General features: G+C 45.0%; 1 protein-coding gene across 4 annotated transcripts in view; it reads left to right on the plus strand.

The window, feature by feature from the left end:
* LOC140460903 (uncharacterized) overlaps positions 1-18,521 on the plus strand; it is a 261,829-nt gene extending 243,308 nt beyond the window's left edge. Inside the window, exons 1-3 of one of the 4 annotated variants that reach the window (XM_072555597.1) lie at positions 3,253-3,361; positions 7,392-7,647; positions 7,833-18,521. In XM_072555597.1, coding sequence (XP_072411698.1) covers positions 7,979-9,505 — 1,527 coding nt within the window. In that variant the 5' untranslated portion in view covers positions 3,253-3,361; positions 7,392-7,647; positions 7,833-7,978 and the 3' untranslated portion in view covers positions 9,506-18,521. Of the gene's footprint in view, positions 1-3,252; positions 3,362-7,391 lie in introns of those variants that run through there. The other 3 variants (XM_072555595.1, XM_072555598.1, XM_072555596.1) reach the window with 3 other exon arrangements.
* Positions 18,522-19,997: the final 1,476 nt, after the last annotated feature.

Genomic DNA, 19,997 nt, shown 5'->3' on the forward strand with positions numbered 1-19,997 from the left:
GGCCCAGCAATCACTTCTCTCGCTTCCCACAGAGTTCTCGGGTACACCTGATCAGGTCCTGGGAATTTATCCACCTCTATGCGTTTCAAGACATCCAGCACTTCCTCCTCTGTAATCTGGACATATTTTGCAAGAGTGTCATCATCTATTTCCCTACACTGTATATCTTCCATATCCTTTTCCACAGTAAATACTGATGCAAAATACTTATTTAGCATCTCCCCCATTTTCTGCAGCTCCTCACAAAGGCCGTCTTGCTGATCTTTGAGGGGCCCTATTATTTCCCTAGTTACCCTTTTGTCCTTAATATATTTGTGAAAACCCTTGGGATTCTCCATAATTCTATTTGCCAAAGCTATTTCATGTCCCCGTTTTGCCCTCTTGATTTCCCTCTTAATGTATACTCCTACTGCCTTTATACTCCTCGAAGGATTCACTGAATCTATCCTGTCTATACCTTACATATGCTTCCTTCTTTTTCTTAACCATACCCTCAATTTCTTTAACCCTCAATTTCTTCATTCCTGAAGAAGGGCTCATGCCTGAAACGTTGATTCTCCTGCTCCTTGGATGCTGCCTGACCTGCTGCGCTTTTCCAGCAACACATTTTCACCTCAATTTCTGTAGTCATCCAGCATTCCCTATTCCTACCAGCCTTTCCTTTCACCCAAACAGGAATATACTTTCTCTGGATTCTTGTTATCTCATTTCTGAAGGCTTCCCATTTTCCAGCCGTCCCTTTACCTGCAAACATCTGCCCCAATTAGCTTTTGAAAGTTCTTGCATAATTGGCCTTTCTCCAATTTAGATCTGGTCTATCCTTTTCCATCACTACTTTAAATCTAATAGAATTATGGTCACTCCCCCAAAATGCTCCCCCACTGACACCTCAGTCAGCTGCCCTGCCTTATTTCCCAAGAGTAGGTCAAGTTTTGCACCTTCTCTAGTAGGTACATCCACATACTGAATCAGAAAATTGTCTTGTACACACTTAACAAATTCCTCTCCATCTAAACCCTTAACACTATGGCAGTCCCAGTCTATGTTTGGAAAGTTAAAATCCCCGACCATAACCACCCTATTATTCTTACAGATAGCTGAGATTGTATTATAGACCTCCTAATAGTCGGAGGGAAATTGAGAAACAAACTTGTAAGGTGATCTCCGCTATCTGTAAGAATAATAGGGTGGTTATGGCCGGGGATTTGAACTTTCCAAACATAGACTGGGACTGCCATAGTGTTATGGGTTTAGATGGAGAGGAATTTGATCCGCCATTCAGTCATGGCTGCTAGGTTTCTCAACCCCATTCTCCCACTTGCTCCCCATAACTCTTGATCCCCCTTTCTACTCGGACCTATCTATCTCAGTCTTAAATATCCTCAGTAACCTGACCTGCACTGCCTTCTGTGGGTTTCTCATTATCTCCATTCTGAAAGGGGGTCCCTTCACTTTAAGGCTGGGCCTTGGGTCTTTGTCTCTCCTCTCAATGGAAACATCTTCCCAACATCCACTCTGTACAGGCCGTTCAGTATTCTGTATGTTTCAATTAGATCCTCCCTGAGTGTGGGCCTGTTAATCAGCATGAACCAGACCCTTCAGGATGAGGTACAGCAGGGATTAGGTTCAGCAAAGTGAGAATGGAGGGAGAGTGTGGGATGGAGATTTTCAGCTTCTAGAGAATAAGAGAGGAAAGAGATTTGCTTTAAATTAGAATTGATCAGATGGGCCAGTGGTCTGAGGAGTGGCAGATGGAGTTTAATTTAGAGAAATTGAGGTGCATTTTTGTCAAGCAATGCTGGCGGGACTGACACAGTTAAGGGGAGTATTGCAGAACAAAGAGCCCTTGGAGTGCAGGTTCATAGTTCCTTGAAAGTGGAGTCTCAGGTAGGCAGGATAGAGAAGGCGGCATTCGGTATGAAGGTGGAGAGGAGCTCCTTTTCCCGGTGAGTAGTGAATCCATGGAATTCTTTGCCCAAGGAAGCAGTAGAGGCAGCTTCATGAAGTATATTTAGGATACTGTTGAATGGGTTTTTGCATGGTAGGGGAATGAAGGATAGTTGGTACAATGCAGGGAGGTGCAGCTGAGATGATGGATAGATCAACCATGATCTTAATGAATGGCAGAGCAGGCAGGATGGGTCAAAAAAAATGGCCTACTCCTGCTTCTGTTACTATAACCCTGCATTTCCCATGGCTAACCCACCTAACCTGCACATCCTTGGACACTCTGGGCAACTTAGCATGGCCAATCCAAATCAAGATCAGTGAGCAATGTGGAAAATGAACATCAGAGTATGATAGAAAGGAACAAGGAGATTAAATGTACCAGAACTCAAGATTGGATTCTAAAGATACAAAAGTTGAAATTAAAAACGGTGTGTCTGAATGTATTGTAACAAATGTGAATGAATTATCTGTCCGCATTGAAGAAAATAATTATGATCTGAGAGTCCTTACAGAGACACGGCTTCAGGATGACAAAGATTGGATCCTGAATATCGAGGGTTTGGTCATATGGGAAGCGAGGTAAAGGTAGAGGGTTGGCCCTGCTAATCAAAGCACTGATCACAGGGTAGTCTGGTGTCAGCTCAGATTTCAGGTCGGGATTTCTCTGTCCTCTGTTGATCTCCCTGTTCCCACAGAGTAAGATGTTCGTCCGTTCTCAGCTCTGCTGGATTTCTGCTGAAGCTTTGACCTCTGCCTTTTACACCTTCCAGAACAATAAAACGTTCTCAATTGAGACCCAACCCACGATCTCCCAGCCTGTCAACCATCCAGACACAGAGTTTAGTCATAGCAGGGAATCAAACGAGAAACCTGAAACAAAATTAGAAACAAATGTGCAACTGGTGCTCATGCTTCATGTTTGTTCATAAGGAAGTAAACCAGAAATAGTGGTCGCCTGGGATTCTGATGTCCCCGATATGAGGAATTCTGTCTCCCTTAGATGTAACTGTTAGTGCTGTTGGGGCAAAGTAACTCGTGTGGCAAATCATTTAAAACAAAGTAGTCAGGAGAGGAGACCTTGAGCAATTAACTAGCTTTATTCATTCCCATGGGGAAGCCTTTTTTGTTTAAAACAAACTCCAACGTATTCCAATGAAATACAGAATGTTACAAGTTTTATGGTAAAACACAAGCCCACTCTCCATTAATTATGCAACTGAGGGGCAGTCATAAGGTTCACAGACCTTGTCCAGATCTACATTTCTTAATGTCTACAAATCTGAATGTTATCTTATACTGCAGGTTCAGCTAGGCTCGAATTACCGATAAGGGACAAAGAGAACCAATCCATCATTCTATGAAGCAGCACAGTCTAATGGCCTGAGGAGCAGAGACAGCCCGCAGCTGCAAGGTCAGCCTATCAAAACAGAATTCCTTAGCCAGGGCATTACGTTAGCAGGCTACATTTTACTGCAAACATAGCTTTGTGACAAAATAACTTCCACAGAGTTTTGTGTCAACTTTGGTCAAATTCTCCCATATTCCCTCCTTCTTTTATTAAAAAGAGGAGATTGAGGATGTCAGCAAAAGGGGGATTATATACCCAGAGCCAGGGGGATTGCCAAGGGGTGATGGTTGGAGATCGGACAAATAGTCCTCTGGTTCAGTAAGGACAGGGGCAGAAGGCTCCAGGGATTGGGAATCATCATCGGGGTTTCATCAGGAAGGGGAAATCTCAGCATCTGGGAGATCACTGGAGAGGAGGGCCACAACAGTGAACGGAGCCGAGCACAGGATTGTCTGTGGGGTGACTTTGATTTTCAGTCGAGCAGTTCCAAAGGCAGGGGGAAAAGAAAGCTGCAAGTCGGTCAATTTCCATAAGGGCTCACTTGGTGCGAGTTCAGGACAGATGGGGATATGGGCACATATCCAGCAGCCAGAGTGGTTGACCTTCTGTGTATAAAGAAGAGTATTCAATTGTAATTCCCATTTACTCAACGTTATCAGGCCCAATCAAACATAGTTCATGAAAGAAAGATAAGAAAGAGTGCAGTGAAAGGCTGAATGATCAAATTAAAATTTACAAATTAAACACACTTCAGCTCATTTCCTAGCTGTTTTCTGAAAATCTGGGTGCCAACTGATTTGTAACAGAGTATTAATCATTCCCTTCTTGCTCAACTGTGTACAGTAATGTACATAATCAACTGAAATAGGCAGCAGCAAAGAATGAACATAAACCAGTCCATCAGGGGTCACCCACAATTTGGTTTGGGTGCGGAGGGAGTACCCTATTTGAGGCCATAGTTTGTGCTTTTCAGGGGCTTCCCCTGTGATTTCAGCACCATACCCAGGCAAATGTGCATTCAAACCAGATTACAAAGTGTTAATCTTTCTGCAAACTGCAGGGTGTCGGCGCTGAGTCAGTCTCTCCCTGTCTGTCTGTCTCTCTCTGCCTGCCTGCACCTCTCTCTCTCTCTGTGCCTGCCTGCGCCCCTCTCTCTCACTGTCTGCCTGCCTCTCTGACCCCCCCATCTGCCTGCGTGCGTGCGTCTCTCTCTCTGTAACATTTTCCAACTTTCTTCATATCTCAGTTTGTCAGTTTTTGTTTATTCCTTCTTTCCAAGGGTAATGAGGCACTCACATTCCAGAACAGTCCAAGTTAGGGAGTTGAGCCTCATAGATCCTGGTTGTGACACTTAGCTGCTTAACCAAGTGTGCAACCTCTAAATACCTCTAAATGCAGCCATTCCATTTTCAAATCAAACACTGTTTTCAAGGCAAGTTGTTCATGTCTCTGCGTTAGTCCACAACCCAGGGGAATTACAATGGAGTCTTTAATAGTTTCCCAAAGTATCGTGTATGTCAAATTCATTCAAGTCTAGACATCCTGAAGCGAGCAATTATACTTACTGCAGATTTCTACTCCCCAATTAAAACGAATGTTGGGAACTCAAACGGATCAGGGGCCTTTTGACGCATGCCTCGCACCTCCGTGTGGGTCAAGGGCTTATCAAGTAGGGTTTCCCTTGTCATAACTCTGGGGCAAGCAAATTCTTTATTACTAATTTTGTAAAGCGTAAGTGCTCTCAGCAGCATTACGTCAGGACACCAGGAGACTGTTGAGTACTCACACTCTTCTCGCTACTCAGCCAAAAGATAATTGTATCAGCATTTATAACAGCATTTTCGTCTCCGGTCAGCTTTCCTTTTTATTTTGGACACACCAAAAGCAGCAACCACCCTCTATATTTCATCTCTCCAACGATATCGGCCGGTGACCTGGCAGGATCATGGTATCTCCTGCCTGACTTGCCATATGTGGAGGATGGAAATGAAAGTCCCATGCAAGGAAAGAATTTGTTTATCAGGGAGCAGTACAGCTGCAAGACCAACCATCTCCGCTGAGCCTGGGAAACACAATCTTAACCTGGGAAACATTCAGCCCGAAGCAAGCAGGCACTAAGAAGGTCACAAAATGGTTGCAGGCACAAAATAGTTTCCAGGTTTTCAATATGTAACAAAATGTCTGACCCAAATCTAACAATTCTCCTACATCATCGCAGGGAAGAAAACAAGAAAAATGAAACAAAATTAGAAATAAATAGGTGCTTGTGGTTAATGTTTGTTAATTAGGAAATAAACGAGAAATAGGGGTCTCCCAGGATTCTTCTGGTGCCCTACCTGAGGAATTCTCTCTCCCTTATATCTGTTAGTACCCAGCGAAGATTTACTACAATATTTACATCAACAGAAATAAAGCATCTGTTATCAAATAGACTTAGAGACATACAGCACTGATGTAGACTTTTCCTCTCTCTCAGGGACATATGCACACACAAATCCATGGGAGTGAATGTGTATTTGCAGAATTAAAAATCTCACAACACCAGTTATAGTCCAACAGGTTTAATTGAAAGCCCTTGCTTTCAAAGTGCAGCTCCTTCATCAGGTGCTTGTGGAGAATAAGATTGTAAGACACAGAATTTATAGCAACAGTTTACAGTGTGATGTAACTGAAATTATATATTGAAAAAGACCTGGATTGTTTAAGTGTTTCATCTGTTAGAATGGCCATGTTGATTTCAGTTCTTTCATATGTAAATCACAAAACTTTTTTAAAAAAAAGTTACGTTCCCAAGTGAACTTTACCAATTGCTGTTGTGTTAGCCTACATAATGTATTGATGGTGTGAGCCCCCCTGTGTGAGACTGTCTGTGCCACAATGGCTAGACTGATTTTAATCTAAAAAATTGATTTATGGAATCTTACATTGATTCATGCAGTTTCTGAGCAAAGAAAGATGTAATTTTGCAAGTACAAATTCACCCAACAAACTGTGTGTGTGTGTGTGTGTATTTGCAGATACAGTCAATTTTGCTTAAAAAATGCACAATCTGCAGGCAGTCAATCAATGTAATATTTTGTGAATTTCACTTTGGAAATAGAACCAGTCTGACTCAAGATTGAGTTACAGGCAAACTCTGACCTCACACCTATAATGCATTGTCTGAGCTGAGATGTCACCTTTTGCTATAAAACCTTGTTATCTCGAAGGTGGCATACAAGAAGTTCTGGGGTTTACATTGTAATGATACCTGCAAACCATTCAAAACTGTGAAAGACTTAACAATCCAGGTTTGTTCAATATACCATTTCAGTGGCAGGATGCTGAAATGTTTTGCTATAAATTCTGTGCCTTATGATCTTATACACCACAACCACCAGATGAAGAAGTAGCACTCCAGAAGTCAGCGCTTCCAAAAAAGCCTGTGGGACTACAATCTGGTGATGTGTGATTTTTGACTTTTGTGCAGGGTTGGAGTGGATTGGCTGTGCTGGCCATGTGAAATTATGCATGATGTATAGGTAAGGTGCATTACTAAGGGTTAAGTGTAGAGCAGTGGTGGTAGGGGAATGGATGTGGGTGGGTTACCTGTGAGAGGCGATTTCGGTTCAAACAATTAAGATGTGCATGACCCTGAAGACTAAGGGGAATAGAGCCATAGGGGTGGGGTAAAACATGCTTCTCTATAATAAAGGACAAGACATGCTTCTTTTGTAAGAACATTTTGCACACTCAAAAGTGGGATAATTTAAATTGTGCAAATGCTGACATTTTGTGAGCAGAGTAAAAAAAAAAGTCCTTGATTGATGAGACCACTAACTCTGACAGAGAAGAATAAGTCCTTGACTGATAAGAATACAGGGTAGAAAAACAACTCGGGAGACATCTGCTGCAGACTTTGTGACATGGGTGCAGAATGGAAAAATACTGACGGTTTAGAATGTGAACCTCGTGACTCTTTAGAGCCAAAGAGGGGAGGGACTTGTGCTGTATATAATGAGAAACTTTGTAAGCCTCGGGGCGCCTTTTTCTCAGAAGGGTGCCCAACTCTGCAGACTTGCTAATAAAACTTTGTTTTCCTGAATATGTCTAGAGCGATTATTAAGAAGCGATTTTCGTTTCTAACAAACTTGGGGGCTCGTCCGATCAACACTCCGGCCGCGAGGGGAGCTGAGGAAGGACATCGGAGAAGGAGCACCCTGCCGAGTTCGGCAGTCCCTGATTCCTTGCTTGTCGCTCCGCGCGGCTTGAGCGAGTGATATCGGGAAGGCTCAGGAAAACAAAGGAGGGGTGTGGCCGAGGCAGTGGGGACGGTTAATGATCGAGTAATTTCGGTGCACCGAACCCAGGTAAGAAAAAACTTGCGGGGACCGTGTTTCCGGAGGACTGGGGACCTGCGGAGTGCCTGTAGATTTTTCTACAGAGGCGTGGGACTCAGGAATCTAGAGACCAGGGCTCGCCTGTGAGAGATTTTGCAGAGACCGTGTTTGCAGAGGAACGTGGACCTACAGGGTGCCTGTGATCTGTTTCACAGAGACGTAGGACACAGGAATCCAAAGACCGGGGGTGCCTGCAAAGGGACCTGGGCGATCACGGGACTGAAGGTCCGGGAATTGGCTAACTGGTGATAGATTATCACGGGATAATACAAGATTCTCCGATTTTACAAAGTCCTCGGCAATGGGAAATAACGGATCCAAGGCGAATAAGGGAAAGGTAGGCTTGAACGTAGACAATGAAAAATACCCCGGGGTACCTGACGATAGTCCGTTAGGAAGAATGTTAAGTAATTGGGATCAGGGTAGGAGAAAAGGAAAATCTAGAAAAAAGATGGTGAAATACTGTCAAACGTGGTCCCAGAACCCTATTCAGGGAGACTCAGTGTGGTGGCCTAGATTCGGCACTGACGAAGACTGGGTCCGGCAAGCTCTGATTTTATATGTCAATTCAAAACCTAATGTTATTCAGGAAGAAAGTGATTACGCCCTTTGTTGGCTACCGGTCACAATATCTTGCAAAATGAAGGCCACTACTGAAGACTCGGAAGAGCAGAAAGAATGGGAACCATTAGATCACTTACCGCCGCCCTACGTGACCCCGTCTGCCCCACAGAATGATCCTTCGGGTGGCGACGATTCGGGGGAAGGGGAAGAAAACGGGGAGGAACCACCAGGAGCCTCAGGAGTACAGACTAGATCTCAAGCTGAAAAGAGTCGCAGACAAAACTCTGCCCCGATTGCAAGAATGATTCCACTCCGGGGAGTGCCCATGGGGGGCGAGGAAGGAGGGACGGGATATGTGAACGTTCCCTTAACGAGTACTGAAGTACGGAATTACAAGAGGGAGATGAAGGGTCTACTGGAGGACCCCATGGGCCTGGCTGAACAATTAGATCAGTTCCTGGGGCCGAATACTTACACGTGGGATGAGATGTATTCCATCATGGGAATATTGTTCTCTAGCCAGGAGCGACAGATGATACGACAAGCTGCGCTGTTGGTCTGGGAGAGAGAGGGAGGAGCAGGAGGGGAGCAGAAGTTTCCCCTCACCGACCCCAAGTGGGATAAGAAAACGGAGGAAGGACGGCGCAACATGAGAGACATGCGGGAATATTGGATAAAAGGAATAAGGCAGGCAGCCCCGAAGGGGCACAATTTTACCAAGGCCTTTGGGAATCATCAAAACCCGGAGGAAACCCCTACGGACTTCCTAGACAGGATTAGGAAGAACTTGCAGCAGTTCGCTGGGGTGGACCCTGAGACGGACGTGGGGCAACAACTCATACGGGTCGAGTTTGTATCAAAAGCCTGGCCGGACATACGAAAGAAGTTAGAGAAAATGGATGATTGGGATAGTAAACCTCTAAGTGAACTACTACGGGAGGCGCAAAAGGTGTTTGTGAGAAGGGACGATGAGAAGCAAAAGAAGGCGACAAAGATAATGATGCAGATGGTGCAACAAGTGACAGCTGGAAGGAGGGAAAAGGGAGAGCCGTGGCAGAAACAGGAAAGGGGAGAGTCGTGGCAAGAGCAGAGGAAAAGAGGACCGTGGCCGGAACAAAGGAAGGGTGGAAGAACTCGAGGCCGCGACAGAGAAACGAGGAGGATACTCAGATGTTACTACTGTAATGAAGAGGGACATTTTAAGCGAGAGTGCCCCCGCTACAAGCGGGAGGTGCGGTCGTACGCCCTGATGGAGGAAGATTAGGGAGGGTCGGGGGTTCCTACCCTTGGGGCAAAAGGACTATCGACAGGAACCCCTGGTAAACTTGAAAGTAGGGCCCCAAGGGTCGGAGATCACATTTATGGTGGACTTGGGAGCCGAAAGATCAAGTATAATCCAAATACCCCCCGGCGCCCGAGCAGGAGGAACAGTTATGGGGGTATCTGGCATTGGAGGAAAGACATTGCAAGTCCCAGTAGTGGAGGACGTGGAAATTGGGTATGAAAACAGAACTACTAAATGAGACCTCCTTCTACTGCCATCGGCGGGGTTTAATTTGTTAGGAAGAGACTTGCAGGTCAAACTAGGGATCGGAACGGTACCAAGTAACGGGGAAATGGTGGTAAGGTTGTTTGCCCTCACCGAAGAAGATGATCAACAAATAGACCCGGAAGTATGGTACCGAGAGGGGAACAGAGGGGGTCTAAACATCAAACCTCTCCAAATCACCATGTTACCAGGAAGAGGCCCGGTAAGAAGGAAACAGTACCCGATTGCTATGGAAGGACGGGAGGGGTTACAACCTGTGATAGAAAGATTAATCACAGATGGACGACTGGAGGAATATATGTCCCCTTTCAATACTCCAATACTCCCTGTGAGGAAGCCGGATGGGACGTATAGGCTGGTGCAAGACTTGCGGGGGTTGAATGAAGTAGTCCAGGCTAGATACCCGGTGGTACTCAATCCCTACACGTTAATGAGTAAAAGTCCCCCTGAACATGAATGGTTCAGCGTAATAGATTTGAAGGATGCCTTCTGGAGTTTCCCCCTTGACGAAGAAAGTCGGAACCTTTTTGCATTTGAATGGGAGAATCCCTTCACAGGACGAAAGCGACAGTTAAGATGGACGGTCTTGCCGCAGGGATTCACGGAGTCACCCAACTTGTTTGGACAAATACTGGAGCAGATCTTAGGAGGATTTCGGTGTAACGCGGAGAATCAATTGCTCCAATATGTCGATGATCTCTTACTCTCAGGACCAAGAGAAGAGGAGGTACGAGCAGACACCGTTGCCCTGCTGAACTTCCTGGGGAAACAGGGCCTACGCGTCTCCAGGACAAAACTCCAGTTTGTGGAGCAAGAAGTAAGATATCTGGGCCATCAAGGCAGTAAGGGGCATCGCCGTATCACGCCAGAACGAATATCAGGGATTACGGGTATGCCAATACCCAGGACGAAGAAGGAAATCAGACAATTCCTGGGGCTAGTAGGGTATTGCCGGATATGGATTGAAAGTTACACCACTCTAGTAAAATTTTTGTATGACAAACTGGGACAAGAAGGACAAAAGGTGGACTGGTCAGATGAGGAGGAGCAGCGATTTAATATTATTAAAAGTAAACTGATCCGAGCTCCGGTATTGGCTTGACCCACCCTGAAGGAACCGTTCCAGTTTTATGTCAATAGCGCCAGCGGAATTGCCCAGGGTGTGCTTACCCAGCAGGGGGAAGGGAAACGTCAGCCGGTTGCATTTTTGTCAAAAATGTTAGACCCTGTGTCATGTGGATGGCCGACCTGTATACAGGCAGTGGCAGCTACGGCAATGTTAGTAGAACAGGCACGGAAACTTACCTTTGGAGGAAGGATCACAGTATATTCCCCACATTCGGTTAGTACCATACTGGCTCAAAAGGCTCACCGCTGGTTAACAGACTCTCGCATCCTGAAGTATGAGACGATTTTGATGACCGGGGACGATCTCAATTTTGCAAAAGATCTCAGTTGCAACCCTGTCCAGTTTCTATACGGACGTCCTGCAGATGGGGAACAGGAGCATGATTGTGTGGAATTTGTAGACTTGCAGACCAAAAGCCGAGAGGAACTGCAAGAGGCCCCGCTGGGTGAAGGACAGGAACTGTACATCGACGGGTCCTCCCGGTGCATCAGTGGGGTCCAGGACAGTGGCTATGCTGTCATAGATGGTGCAACGAAACGGACGATCGAGTCCGGACGACTGCCCGGGAAGTGGTCAGCCCAATCCTGTGAGTTGTACGCCCTCCAGAGGGCCCTGAAGCTGTTGGAGGGGAAAGTTGGGACCATATATACTGACTCAAAGTATGCATACGGAATCGTTCATACTTTCGGGAAAATCTGGAAAGAGCGAGGATTGATAACTTCCCGGGGAAAAGAATTAGCTCAAGGAAGCCCTGGCGTTATCTACAGAACTCGCAGTAGTCCATGTACCCGGTCACCAGAAGGGTTCGACACCGGAAGCGGTATGAAACCGGCTGGCAGATGAGGAAGCCAAGCGGGCAGCGGTCGAAAAACCCGTCCAATTATTAACATTAATACCATTGAGGGAAGGGCTCGCTAAACAACCCGTCTTCACCCAGGGGGAGATTGATAAAATGGATCAATTGGGTGCCCGGCTAGATACTAACGGGAAGTGGACGGTTCCTGCTGGGAGACAAGTACTGAACAAACAGATCACCCGGGGTATTCTGCACCGATTACACCATCAGACCCACTGGAGGGTGCAAGCCATGTGTGACACGATCCTGAGAGACTATGTATGCAGGGGGATATACACGTTAGCCCAACAAGAAATAGTCGGATGCCCCACTTGCCAGCGTATTAACAAGAAAGCCATGCGTTCTATACCAGCTGGTGGTCAGCCCCTCGCAATTAGGCCATTTCAGAGGATCCAAGTCGACTTTACAGAATTACCCCCAGTACAGAGATGGAAATATCTGCTAGTAATAGTAGACCATTTCACTCACTGGGTAGAGGCTTTCCCAACTGCCAAAGCCGATGCACCAACCGTGGCCCGACTATTGTTAGAGAATATAATCCCGAGATATGGCATAATGCAATCTATCAACTCCGACTGCGGGACACATTTTATTTCTAAGCTACACCATTTGATCTGTACTGCCCTGGGTATCCAATGGAAATTCCATGCACCCTGGCATCCTCAGAGTTCGGGTCGGGTTGAGAGAATGAATGGCACGCTCAAGACCCAATTGACTAAGCTGGTGTTAGAAACTAAGTTACCTTGGCCGAAGTGCCTGCCCATTGCCCTATTGAGGATACGTACGGCACCTCGCCGGGATGTCGGGGTTTCCCCCTATGAAATGCTGTTCGGATTACCATATTGGAGTAAGGTTGATGGATGTCCCACTCTACAAGGGGGAGATGTATTTGTCAGAAACTATTTACTGGCCTTATCCCGTTCTTTTGCAGAACTCCGGAGGAAAGGTCTCCTGGCTCAGACTCCGCCGCTCGACTTCCTCTTGCATAAGGTGGAGCCCGGAGATTGGGTACTTGTTAAAACCTGGAAGGCCGAAAAGCTCCAGCCGCGGTGGGAAGGACCGTTCCTGGTTCTGTTAACAACTGAAGCAGCTGTTCGGACAAAAGAAAAAGGGTGGGTCCACGCATCAAGGATAAAGGCGCCTTGTTCCGCCTGAAGGAGAAAGCACTTGGACATGCGAGCAAGGGGACAAGCCGTTGGTGGTAAAACTGAAAAGACAGCAATAATGAACTCTACTTGGACTGTATTGGTGGGGATATTGATCAGTTTACTCCTGTATGTGGGGGAGGGTGAGGGAAGATGTGACAAATGTCGAACTATAGTAAGACTTGGGATTCGAATCTACACGGGATCATTTGTGTCCCATTCCTATGTGGACGATTGGTGTTATAATGTGAGTGCACGCCATGAATGTCGGGAGGGTGGAAGACCCTATTATCAGGTGTATAATAAAGGATACGGTGGCAAAATCCGTGGATGCCCTATAAATGACCGCTGGGTGTGTATTAGCAAAACTGGGAGGTGGGACCCATCCTCCGTGTTGCTCAGGGAGCAGGTTGACAGAGTCAAGGAGACCAAGTTACAGAACACTGATCGGGGGTTGGGGAAAGAGCAAGACCGTCAGGGAAAGGTCGTGCTCTCTAAAGTGCCATGTGTATACGAAGAGGTAGAAGAAAAGATTGAACTCCCTGATGTTACACAAAACCTGTTTATTGATCTCACCTCTAGAATAGCCACTGTTTTAAATGTTAGCAATTGCTGGGTTTGTGGGGGGCCGCATATGTCGGAACAATGGCCGTGGACTGGTCAAAGCTTAGACATATGGGAATTGCTGCAAACCACTTGGACTCATGTCAACGAAAGGAAAAGCCAGGGGTGGAGACTGACGAACAGCCCTGAGGGCCAGTTCTGTATTGAAGGCAAGGGGACCGTGGAGGTAGGGATTAGTCCCTGTCAGAATGTATTGGACGCGACCACGCGAGTATGGTGGCCTGAGGATATTACTTGGTACATTGCAAACCGAGATCATGGAAATTGCGTTCCATTACGTACTGATTCCTCCTCTGACGAGCTGGGGGCTGATTACTGGAATTGCAGTGGTCCTGGTCCTTATGAGGGCGTCCCCGGGGTGAAGGAGCTGTGGGATAACGTTGTGAGGCAGGGAGGGCCTGCTCCAGATGGCCTATTTTGGATATGCGGTAATCAGGCATACTCCAAACTGCCCATGGAATGGGCTGGGGTATGCTTCCTGGGTATAATACGACCTGCGTTCTTCCTATTACCCCGGGAGGAAGGCGACTATTTTGGAATTAAACTCTTTGACTCCCTCCGTAGGTCGCCAAGGGATATCCAAGTCGGTGATTGGGGGGGATGAGTGGCCACCGGCCCGGATTATTGAATACTACGGGCCAGCTACATGGGCACAGGACGGATCATGGGGATACCGTACTCCTATCTATATGTTAAATCGTATTATCAGGCTCCAAGCAGTCGTAGAGGTTATTACTAACCGGACTGCCCTGGCCCTGGAATTGCTGGCTAAGCAGCAGAATCAGATGAGGGCTGCTATATATCAAAACCGACTTGCCTTGGATTATCTGTTGGCCTCGGAGGGGGGCGTGTGCGGGAAATTTAACCTGACTAACTGCTGTCTAGAAATTGACGATAATGGTAAAGCGGTTTTGGAAATTTCCGATGAAATTCGGAAATTGGCCCATGTGCCAGTACAATCTTGGCGTCCCCTTAGTGGCATCGGATGGTGGGATGGTCTCCTAGGTGGTAGTTGGTGGCGCATGGCGTTGCTGGTGGTTGGTGGGGGCGTGATGCTTCTCCTCATATTACCCTGCCTAACCCCCTGGATTCAGTTTTTAATTCAGAAAAATATTTCCCAACTCCAGGCAGTGGCGGTTCCACAACATGGGACGCAGGAACTTGAGACCATAAGACATAGGAGTGGAAGTAAGGCCATTCGGCCCATCGAGTCCACTCCGCTATTCAATCATGGCTGATGCGCATTTCAGCTCCACTTGCCAGCATTCTCCCCGTAGCCCTTAATTCCTTTAGACAATTCTGTTTCTGTTCTGAAATGACCCCCTCTAATTCTAATGCTGTGTCCACGGGTCCTAGTCTCCTCGCCTAACAGAAACAATTTCCTAGCATCCACCTTTCCAAAGCCATTTTGTACGTCTCTATTAGATCTCCCCTTAATCTTCTAAACTCCAACGAATACAATCCCAGTATCCTCTGCCGTTCCTCATATGCTAGACCTGTCATTCCAGGGATCATCCGTGTGAATCTCCGCTGGACACGTTCCAGTGCCAGTATGTCCTTCCTGAGGTGTGGGGACCAAAACTGGACACAGTACTCCAAATGGGGCCTAACCAGAGCTTTATAAAGTCTTAGTAGTACATCTCTGCTTTTATATTCCAACCCTCTTGAGATAAGAGACAACATTGCATTCGCTTTCTTAATCACGGACTCAACCTGCATGTTTACCTTTAGAGAATCCTCGACTAGCACTCCCAGATCCCTTTGTGCTTTGGCTTTATTAATTTTCTCACCATTTAGAAAGTAGTCCATGCTTTTATTCTTTTTGCCAAAGTGCAAAACCTCGCACTTGCTCACGTTAAATTCCATCAGCCATTTCCTGGACCACTCTCCCAACCTGTCTAGATCCTTCTGTAGCCTCCCCACTTCCTCAGTACTACCTGCCTGTCCACCTAACTTTGTATCATCAGCAAACTTTGCTAGAATGCCCCCGGTTCCCTCATCCAAATCATTAATATATAATGCGAACAGCTGTGGCCCCAGCACCGAACCCTGCGGGACACCGCTCGTCACCGGCTGCCATTCTGAAAAAGAACCTTTTATCCCAACTCTCTGCCTTCTGTTAGACAGCCAATCCTCAATCCATCCCAGCAGCTCACCTCGAACACCATGGGCCCTCACCTTGCTCAGCAGCCTCCCGTGTGGCACCTTATCAAAGGCCTTTTGAAAGTCTAGATAGACCACATCCACTGGGTTTCCCTCGTCTAACCTACTTGTTACCTCTTCAAAAAATTCCAACAGGTTTGTCAGGCATGACCTCCCTTTACTAAATCCATGTTGACTTGTTCTAATCAGACTCTGCTCTTCCAAGAATTTAGAAACCTCATCCTTAATGATGGATTCTAGAATTTTACCAACAACCGAGGTTAAGCTGATTGGCCTATAATTTTCCATCTTTTGCCTTGATCCTTTCTTGAACAAGGGGGTTACTACAGCCATCTTCCAATCATCCGGGACCTTTCCTGACTCCAGTGACTCTTGAAAGATCTCAACCAATGCCTTCGCTATTTCCTCAGCAACCTCTCTCAGAACTCTAGGGTGTATCCCATCAGGGCCAGGAGATTTATCAATTTTAAGACTTTTTAACTTTTCTAGCACTCTCTCTTTCGTAATGGCAACCATACTCAACTCAGCCCCGTGACACCCTTTAATTTTTGGGATATTACTCATGTTTTCCTCTGTGAAAACTGATGCAAAGTACTTGTTAAGTTCTCCTGCTATTTCCTTATCTCCCATCACTAGGCTCCCTGCATCAGTTTGAAGTGGTCTAATGTCTACTTTTGCCTGTCGTTTGTTTCTTATGTACTGAAAGAAACTTTTACTATTATTTCTAATATTACTGGCTAGCCTACCTTCATATTTGATCCTCTCATTTCTTATTACACTCTTTGTTATCCTCTGTTTGCTTTTGTATCCTTCCCAATCTTCTGATTTCCCACTGTTCTTAGCCACTTTATAGGATCTCTCTTTTTCTTTAATACATTTCCTGACTTCCTTTGTCAGCCAAGGTTGTCTAATCCCTCCCCGGTTAATCTTTTTCTTGGGAATGAACCTCTGTACAGTGTCCTCAATTATACCTACAAACTCCTGCCATTTTTGCTCTAGTGTCTTCCCGGTTAGCCTCTGCTTCCAGTCTATTTTAGTCAGTTCCTCTCTCATGCCTTCATAATTACCTTTATTCAACTGTAACACCATGACATCAGATTTTGCCTTCTCCCTTTCAAACTCCAGACTGAACTCTACCATATTATGGTCGCTACTTCCTAAGGGTTCCCTTACTTTAAGATCTTTTATAGAGTCTGGTTCATTGCAAAGCACTAGATCCAGAATAGTCTGCTCTCTTGTGGGCTCCATGACAAGCTGTTCCAAAAAACCATCCTGTAAGCATTCCATGAATTCCCTTTCTTTAGATCCACTAGCAACATTATTTACCCAGTCCACCTGCATATTGAAGTCACCCATGATCAATGTAACCTTGCCTTTCTGACATGCCTTCTCTATTTCCCGGTACATGTTGCGTCCCTGGTCCTGACCACTGTTAGGAGGTCTGTACGACAACTGCAATTATGGTTTTTTTGCCTTTGTGGTTCCTCAACTCCACCCACACAGACTCCACATCATCCGACGCTATGTCATTCAATACCATAGATTTAATTTTGTTCTTAACTAACAAGGCAACCCCACCCCCTCTGCCCACCTCTCTGTCTTTTCGATAAGTTGAAAAACCATGGAGGTTTAACTGCCAGTCCTGACCCCCCTGTAACCAAGTCTCTGTGATGCCTACTACATCATAATCATTCACTATTATCTGTGCCATTAGTTCATCGGCTTTGTTATGAATGCTACGAGCATTCAGGTGAAGTGCCTTAATGCTAACTTCCTTATCATTAGAGATGTTGGAAGTCATATGTCCTAAGTTATCCTTGCTTTTTTCTGCATTCTCAGTCTGCCTCAATTTTAAATCCGCCTGGAAACAGGCTATCCTGCTCCTTATCTTTCCATTTACCTCCATACTCCCTGTCGCTTTCACTTTCCCTTCCCCCCAACTCAGAAGTTTAAAGTCCTACTGACCACCCTATTTATCCTCTTCGCTAGAACATTGGTACCTGATCGGTTCAGGTGGAGACCGTCCCAATGGTACAGATCCCCCCTGTTCCAAAACTGATGCCAATGCCCCATGAAGTGGAATCCCTCTTTCCCACACCAATCCCACAGCTGTTGCTGTGAAAGACCAAGGATTTCCCGGGCCCTTGAGGAGGGGAGGCTTATCTTGGTCAGGCACATCTTAAAAAGAGAAAGGGTGGAATTGTGAGAGGCAATTTCGGTTCAAACAATTAAGATGTGCCTGGACAACATTTTGTATACTCAAAAGTAGGATAGTTTAAATTGTGCAAATGCTGACACTTTGTGAGCAGAGTAACTTCTTTTCTAAAACATTTTGTATACTCAAAAGTAGGATAGTTTAAATTGTGCAAAATGCTGACATTTTGTGAGCAGAGTAAAAACAAACAGGTCCTTGATTGATGAAACCATAAACACAGGCAGGGAAGAATGAGTCCTTGACTGATAAGACTGCAGGATAGAAAAACGACTCGAGAGACATCTGCTACAGATTGATACAGAGACATCTGCTACAGATTGATAAGACCGCTAGCACAGACAGAGAAGAATAAGTCTTTGACTGATACGACTACAGGGTAAAAAAAACAACTCTGGAGACATTTGTTGCAGACTTTGTGATAAGGGTGCAAATTGGAGAATAATGACGGTTTAAGAATGTGAACCTCATGGCTCGTTAGAGCCAAGGAGGGGAGGGACTTGTGCTGTATATAATGAGAAACTTTGTAAGCCTCGGGGCGCCTTTTTCTCAGAAGGGTGCCCAACTCTGCAGACTTGCTAATAAAACTTTGTTTTCCTGAATTTGGCTAGAGCGATTATTACGAAGCGATTTTCGTTTCTAACAAACTATATTAAACAAAATAGCTTTCCTGGGTATCAATATTTACAACAGTAAAGCAGCTATTATTTGGCAATCGACCAACTAATTGAAATAATTTCAGAATAAATTAGCTGTTTCATTATTATACATTGAGATATTTTAATTAAAATGTCACAAAGGAAATCTTTAACACAAAGCAAAGTTAGATAAAATACAAAAGTATCTTGCAGAATTCACTTCAAATCATATCTGTTGAATCACAAAAAGATGATGCTCAATGTACTAAATGATGGACAAACATTGTAAAGAATGTATATCTCTCAATTATATCTTAAATGAATATTTACTCTGCCTTGGACAACAACAACTGAAAGTTTTTTAACAAATTGACAACTACAATAGCAAAGCTTTAGAAAATCCACCACTGAGCCAAATCTTGCATAAAAGTTTTTTCAGGAAATCCTTTAAAGATTTCAGGCTTCTCCAGCTTCAATTAGCTGAAGAAGAAAAAAATGTATCTGGTTGGAAACATGAATAGAAAAGAATCAGAGGGATATGGACCAAATGTTGGCAAATGGGTCCCTAGATTAATTTAGGATATTTGGTTGTCTGGACTGAAGGGTTTGCTTCTGTGCTCCTCAACTCTATGACTCTATTTCTACATAGTCAGAATCAATTTCACAAAACTAGGATTAGGCCATTCATCCTTTACAGCCTGTCTTGGGCTGTGGCCTAACTGTGCACGTTTAAATGCAAGTTTCAGAAAGATTTCAGCAGTTCTTTTCAAAAAGTGAACATATTCAGAAACATTGTTAAAGTCTGAAAGTATCAATGTAACTATTCTCAATGTTAAAGATCAGCCATTTCAGAAAGTCATTTAAATGTAGAGCTTTTCTAACAATAGGTGTGAATTCTGTCTGTGTCCCAATACTGACATTGTTGTTTGAAAAGCTCTGCATTTAAATGACATTCTTGAAGGTAATTTAAAACAAGTTCTGGGATTAACGTACCAAAGAACAGAAGCCCATTCTAACATATGAAAGATTTAATCTAAAATTGTTTAGTGAAGGACATCTCCATGACCGTGGACTCCTTTGGCTATAAATTCTGTGATCATGATCTTATTGTCCATGACCACCTGATGAAAGAGCAGCATTCTGCAATGGAGTCATCAGTAAAAATGTCTCATTTGGATCCCCCAAGGTTAGAAATGGAAGCATATCTCTTCAAGGTTACAGTTTGATTTGCCCTTTCAACGTTCTTGAAATGTAAGGTGTTCCATTGTAGTGTTCAATTCTGATCCATTAAAATCAGAATCCAGTCTCATCTGAGTGCAGAACCAACTCAACTGATGGAACAAACAAAAACGTTTTGGTTTGCTTTTTAGATGTGACATCTTCTCTCCCTCCCTCTCTGGTGACCCAACAGGACTACCAGAGCTGGAAGTACCACACTTG

This window comes from Chiloscyllium punctatum, chromosome 36 (genome assembly GCF_047496795.1).
Source record: "Chiloscyllium punctatum isolate Juve2018m chromosome 36, sChiPun1.3, whole genome shotgun sequence".
In the NCBI taxonomy this organism is placed as follows: domain Eukaryota; kingdom Metazoa; phylum Chordata; class Chondrichthyes; order Orectolobiformes; family Hemiscylliidae; genus Chiloscyllium; species Chiloscyllium punctatum.